Source organism: Salmo salar, chromosome 01, assembly GCF_965601325.2.
Source record: "Salmo salar chromosome 01, fSalSal1, whole genome shotgun sequence".
NCBI classification, from domain to species: domain Eukaryota; kingdom Metazoa; phylum Chordata; class Actinopteri; order Salmoniformes; family Salmonidae; genus Salmo; species Salmo salar.
Window position 1 is genome coordinate 44313264 of NC_138291.1, and position 7078 is coordinate 44320341.

Here is a 7078-nt window from a genome sequence, read left to right on the forward strand (position 1 = left end):
AACGATGTTCGATGTCGGGTAGCATGGGAACGCTTGCGTGTGTTATGCTGGCGTGAACGCACATCTGTGCACATGTCTCTAAGCACACAGAGCAGAGCAGTCCGGGCATGCTCTTTTAAGATGTGCGTGTGTATTGTAGCGAACACATTCCTGCTGTCTCTCAGACAAGACAGAGAGAGACAGAGTCTTTTCTCGCTCACTCACTGCGGAAGTGCAACACAAAAAGAGAGTTCACCATTGCACAACGTGTATATCAATTTCACCGTCGCACTCTCTCAGTCACCACCTCGGTAGACACTCACCGACTGATTGACTGGCTGGCTGATTGACTGAGACTGACTGACTGTGACTGGCTGATTGACTGACTGACTGACTGACTGGCTGGCCGTAAGCCCCAGAGCCCTGCATGTCAGGCTGTCTGCCACTGACAACATGGAGGTAAAGAGGTTCAGACTGCATAACACCAATGACTGACAGCCCAGCCAGGCATCCATTCAAGGCCCTAGATTTTGAGTGGGTTGGGTATTCTTTCCAGCCAGACCCTCGTCTCATCTCAGGCCTGGAGGCTCATCATGTGCAGGATCTGGTAAATGCCATCTAAAATCACTTATGGCAACTTTTCTTGATATTATTGTGAACTGGGACAGTTTTGTCCACATCAAAGTGGCCACCTCAGAGGTCTGATCATACCAGGGATTGGCATTAAAAGGTGGACTCAGCGAGATGATGCAGAAAATAAAACGGCATAGAGCACCACAGGGGAGGTGTCATAATACCCATGAAACCTTGCGGTCAAACAGGGAAATGGTTCCAATTGTTTCTCCACCATTCATTTTTCCCATCTGGGATTTAGAAACACTTCTGAGTAACTTCGACCGACTTCTATGCCGGTGCTGTGGGCTTCTAAAAACGAACAATTCAGCACTTCAAGTTTCAGTGCGCACAGCCCCCAGGGTTGCTATGTCCGCGGTTTTCCGGCCAAAATGGGCTACTTTTAAAATTGCACCACAGCCGCAATGGCATTTCTCTTAAAAAAGAAAATCTATACATTTTTTTATAATAATAATAATTTTGGAGGGTGCTTATATTTGTCCTGTTACACACAAGTGTGTAATGGAAATGTGTTTTGTTTCATATCCCAACGTCCCCTGAGACACCTGCAGGGCCAACACTGTACAGTACCCTTAGAGCGATTATGGTTAAGTGCCTTGCTCAATGGCACAGCGACAGATTTTGTTACCTTGTTGGCTCCATTATTTGAACCAGCGACCTTTCGGTTACTGGCCCAAAGCTCTAACCTCGAGGCTACCTGACGCCAAAGGATCTACACATTGGCCTGTAATAAAACCCGGGCCTCCCGCGTAGCATGCGAGAATTCTAACACTGAACCACCAATGCACTTTTACCTGCTGCTGCTGACCACCAGGCAGTGAGGCAGGCTGTTGTTGAGTGAGTGGAAGGGAGGAATGTAGAGGGCCTGAGGGGTATGTGTGTTCCGAGAGACCGCTTCAGGCAGCTGAGTGAGCGAGTGAAAGGAGAGCAGCGCCAGCACGGGGGGGGGGGGGGGGGGGGGGGGGTCGACTCGTGCACGCGCCTAAGCCCATTGTCCTCTGATCGGCCACTTGCCAAAAGCGTAAATGTGTTTCAGCCTGGGGCTGCCTCGATATCATTCAGTTTTTTCCCGGGCTCTGAGAGCCTATGGGAGCCGTAGGAAGTGTCACGTTACAGCAAAGATCCTCAGGTCTTCAATAAACAGAGACAAGAAGAACAAGATCTTGTCAGAGAATCTTCTCAGGTTTTGGCCTGCCATATGAGTTCTGTTATACTCACAGACACCATTCAAACAGTTTTAGAAACTTTAGGGTGTTTTCTATCCAAAGCCAATAATTATATGCATATTCTAGTTACTGGGCAGGAGTAGTAACCAGATTAAAATCGGGTACGTTTTTTATCCGGCCGTGTCAATACTGCCCCCTACCCCCAACAGGTTAAACAACAAAAAAACATGAAATCTCAAAACTACCCTTTTTTGATTTTGTTCAGTTTCAGACATAGTTTGGAACAATATAATCTACAAGTAAATAACATTTCCAGTGGACTCCAGTAATTCAGAAGTTCTGATAAATGTTGTGACCACCAGCACAGTGAATGGTAAATAGATTCAAAGGGAACTCCCTCTGCTGGTGATTGGATGAATACGCAATCCAAAAAGGAGGAATGTGATTGGTTAATAATGAGTTGACGTGTCAATGTTTATGTATAAAATGGGTCGGTCATATCATTAAAAGTACCAGAGTCCACTCTGGAAATCTGATGTTTAAAGAGTATATTGTTTCAAAAAAATATGTTGTCTAAAAATGAACAAAATCAAAAAGGGTAGTTAATATAAATATCTCAATATTTTTAATGTGGAATAAATGTGAAAATGTGCATTTCAGAATCTAAACATACTCCATGTTAGAGCACACTATAAGGAGTAGGCCTGTAATGACATGTACAGTTCACGGATCATAAGGGAAAGTGGATATCTAGTCAGTTGTACAACTGAATGCATTCAACTGACATGTCTTCCGCATTTAACCCAACCCCTCTGAATCAGAGGGGCGCGGGGTCTTAGAGACGGAGTGTATAGGTCTACAAAGGGTCTAAAATGGCCACTTTCATCATCATGATGATGATGAGATATATATATATATATATATAATGCATGTCCACCCTCAATGCATGTCCACCCTCAATGCATGTCCACCCTCAATTATATTTCTATGTGAGAATTGACAGAAAAATCGGAGACACCCAAAAATATTTTCTGCTCTCACTGGCGTGGAATCACCCATATATGCCTTAAGTTTACAAGAATATAGACTTTTCGCCTTCATTTTATACAAAATTTGATGTGCTCTGAATAACGTTAGTGCTCATGGGGCTTTTTACATGGAAATGCCCAGTATGAGAAGAGAGCAAACGTTACACAACTTCCCCCATTAAAACATAATGTCTAAAAACAACATACAAGGACAGGGCACATTGTAACAAAATAGGCTAATAAGTAGCCTGCCCTACAGCAGTCCTTCCTATCTAAAGCAGAACAGACAGAGCCTTGAGCAAAAACCAGACTATTTTCAGCCATCCAATTTTTTTCTCTCTCTTCATGACCCCTGTTTTTAAAGACCCACTTTATTTATTACTCCTGGCTTCAGTGGTGGAAAAAGTTCCCAATTGTCATAGTTAAATAAAAGTAATACCTTAACAGAAAATGACTTTAGTAAAAGTCACTCAGTAAAATCCTTCTTGAGTAAAAGGCTAAAAGTACTTAGTTTTAAAAAGACTTAAGTATCAAAAGTAAATGTAATCACTAAAATATACTTACATTTTAAAAGTATAAATTATTTTAAATTCCTTGTTCTTGTTCTTGTTTTTATATATTTACGGATAGCCAGGGGCACGCTCCAACGCTCACACTGTTTAGTGAGTCCGCCAGATCAGAGGCAGTAGGGATGACCAGGGATGTTCTCTGTTTAGTGAGTCCTCCAGATCAGAGGCAGTAGGGATGACCAGGGATGTTCTCTGTTTAGTGAGTCCTCCAGATCAGAGGCAGTAGGGATGACCAGGGATGTTCTCTGTTTAGTGAGTCCGCCAGATCAGAGGCAGTAGGGATGACCAGGGATGTTCTCTGTTTAGTGAGTCCGCCAGATCAGAGGCAGTAGGGATGACCAGGGATGTTCTCTGTTTAGTGAGTCCGCCAGATCAGAGGCAGTAGGGATGACCAGGGATGTTCTCTGTTTAGTGAGTCCGCCATATCAGAGGCAGTAGGGATGACCAGGGATGTTCTCTTGATAGGTGTGTGAATTAGACAATTTTCCTGTCCTGCTAAGCATTCAAAATGTAACGAGTTCTTTTGGGTTTCAGGGAAAATGTATGGAGTAAAAAGTACATAATTTTCATTAGGAATGTAGTGAAGTAAAAGTTGTCAAAAATAGAAATAGTAAATAAAGTACAGATAACCCCAAAAAAACACTTAAGTAGTACTTTAAAGAATTTTTACTTAAGTACTTTACACCACTGCCTGGCTTCCTGCATGACAACTTGTTTCTGTGTTTCACAGCTGGCTATGGCATCACAATCAACCAAACTGTCTTCTAATCAAGAACAGGTGCATATTATATTAAGGCACAGCTTGGAATATATCACTTCACTTTATATACAGATACATTCGTAGCCATAATTTTTTGTCTTGTGCAGTGTGGATGGGCGGAGGGGGGAGAGTGAGGGAGAGAGACAGGGACAGAGAAACACAGACAGAAAAGATAAGCGAGAGAGGGAGGCTAAACAAGCCCATGTCTTCACTCTCACACAGTATGGGCTGCTACTCTGCTAAGGAACTGCTCAGATACAGTGCATTCGGAAGGTATTCAGACCCCTTGACTTTCTCCACATTTTGTTATGTTACAGCCTTAATCTAAAATGGATTCAATTGCTTTTTTCCCCACTCATCAATCTACACATAATATCACAAAGCAAAGTTTAGAAATGTTTGCAAATTTATAACAAATCAAAAAGTGAAATACAACATTTACATAAGTATTCAGACCCTGTGCTTTGTTGAAACACCTTTGGCAGCAATTACAGCCTCAAGTCTTTTTTTGGGTGTGACCCTACAAGCATGGCACACCTGTATTTAGGGTGTTCCTCCCATTCTTCTCTGCAGATCCTCTCAAGCTCTGTCAGGTTGGATGGAGAGTGTCGGTGCACAGCTAAATTCAGGTCATCCAGAGATGTTCAATCGGGTTCAAGTCTGGGCTCTGGCTGGGCCACTCAAGGACATTCAGAGACTTGTCCCGAAGCCACTCCTGTGTTGTCTTGGCTGTGTACTTAGGATCGTTGTCCTGTTGGAAGGTGAACCTTCGCCCCAGTCTGAGGTCCTGAGCGCTCTGGAGAAGGTTTTCATCAAGGATCTCTCTGTACTTTGTTCTGCTCATCTTTCCCTCAACAGTGACTGGTCTCCCAGTCCCTGAAAAACATCCCCACAGCATGATGCTGCCACCACGCTTCGCCGTAGGGATGGTGCCAGGTTTCCTCCAGACGTGACTCTTGGCATTCAACATTTCTGAAAACCTGTTTTCGCTTCGTCATTGTGGGGTATTGTGCGTATATTGATAAACATTTTTATTTATTTAATTGATTTTAGAATAAGGCAGTAACGTAATAAAATGTTGAAAAAAAGGAGTCAATACTATCCAAATGCACTGTACATGCTAGAATGTGCCAATAGGATCTCGCTAGCTCTGCTTGGCTCTGCCCATCTATTTGCTTGTTCTGCCCACTATGATTACTTTGCTCCCATAGGAAACGACAGGCTCTGGTCTAGCTTGAGTTAGTTATACAAATCTTTGAATGAATTAGGTGGGAAACAATTGGAACCATTTCCGTGTTTAACCGCTAGGTTTTATGGGTATTATGACTCATACTGTGGTACTCTATAGGGCCACCCTCCCTTCTAGAGGAAAAATGGGAAGGTCAACATAATTGGTCAACATTTGAAGTAAATAAAGATCACAAAATCCTTAGTACAGAAAAAAATAGGAAATTACACTTGCAATGAATGATTAGGCTACATTGCAACATCCTCCAAAAAAATGATTGATGGGGTGGGACAATACAAACTTGAAATACAGACAGTGCAGTGTTCAACTGAAACTGAACGCTGACAGCTATCACTCAAGGTTCTCGAGTCTGAAAGCCATGGCATAGCTAATGTCTGACCGCAGCACAAAATAACCACTATGATTTAACACACACACGATGCGGATGGGAATATTACCTACTGTTGTAACTTGTACAAGCCACCACAAATAGAAAACAGGCTTTTAAAACGCCCGACACAAACAGCTAGCCATTAGCCAACCCTCCTGTCAAGCGCTCTTCGGTGTTATACTTCAAACGTTAGCTAACGTTACAGAGGGTTTGATGTTATTTTTGTCCATTTGTTTGAATGATAGCTAATATCACCGTTTAAAAACCTGAGCCATTTTAAATAGCCGCCAAAAGCATGCATGACGATGGTGGGTATAATTTGTGTCACGTTCCAACAGGAATCTGTAACAAAAACTTCGTAAAGTAACGTTACAAGATTGCCAAGAATCAACGAACACAAAGTAGCATGATCAATTCACCAGGCAGCAACTCACCACGTAGCTTATTCTTAATGTTTGTCCATAGGCTACCAGAGTGAGTAGTCATTTTTCGGGAACAAACGTGGTGGGTGAAAAACAATGAAATAGCCCACTCCCTAACCGGTATCTTATTCTGCAGTTATACAACTTTGTATGCGTTGTTTGTTGGCAACCTTGTTATTTACGAAGTTGTTGGAACAGATTCCCGTTGGAACGTTGCACAAATTATGCCCACCCTGCGTGACGATGGTCAAGTTAGCTTTGGCTAGCTAGGTTAGCAAGCACTTTTCCCTGCCTTTTTTGGACTTGACCGGCTGCACTTGCAAACCCCAGCGGCAGGGTAAGTTAGCTAACCGGTTCTTTAGCTAATCACTATTAGCTAGCTAGCCAACTTACCATTTTTCAGTTCATGTTTCACAGTAAACAGGTCACTTTCTCTAGAAGATCCTTCCATCGAAGATGGCATTGTATTCCAAATGTGCCCAAAATATAAACTTGCTTAGCAAACCATCAACATAGCTAAGATAGTTTGAAATTACAGAATCACATGTAACGTTAGCTAGCTATATCTGATTGCATTGAGGGAAAAGGTCTGGTTAGCTTGCCAAGCAAGACAAAAATGTGTCTACAAGATAGCGTGGGGGGCGGGTAACCACTACTACCTTCACGACCAAGTCCTCCTGCAGCTGTGATTGGTGTTGCTATGTGGAGTTTTAACATCTGATTGGTCCATTTTGCTATCCATGACAGGGAGGCCCTCCTTCCCGCCCTCTTATTGGTCAGATACTGACAGCTGAAATCAGGGTCCTCCTACTCACAAGACCAGGGCTGAGGGTCTGCCGGCTGAGGGTCTGCAGGCTGATCTAACAAAATGATTGAGCATTTAGATTTTTTTTCTTTATGAA

General features: G+C 42.8%; 1 protein-coding gene across 3 annotated transcripts in view; it reads right to left on the reverse strand.

Annotated features, from left to right (window-relative positions):
- Window positions 1-6812, reverse strand: part of rps6ka5 (ribosomal protein S6 kinase A5) — a 43212-nt gene extending 36400 nt beyond the window's left edge. For all 3 annotated transcript variants that reach the window (XM_014197872.3, XM_014197862.3, XM_014197852.3), the window contains exon 1: window positions 6570-6812. In XM_014197872.3, the coding sequence (XP_014053347.2) occupies window positions 6570-6639 (70 nt within the window). In that variant the 5' untranslated portion in view covers window positions 6640-6812. The remainder of the gene's footprint in view (window positions 1-6569) is intronic.
- Between the last annotated feature and the right edge of the window lie 266 nt (window positions 6813-7078).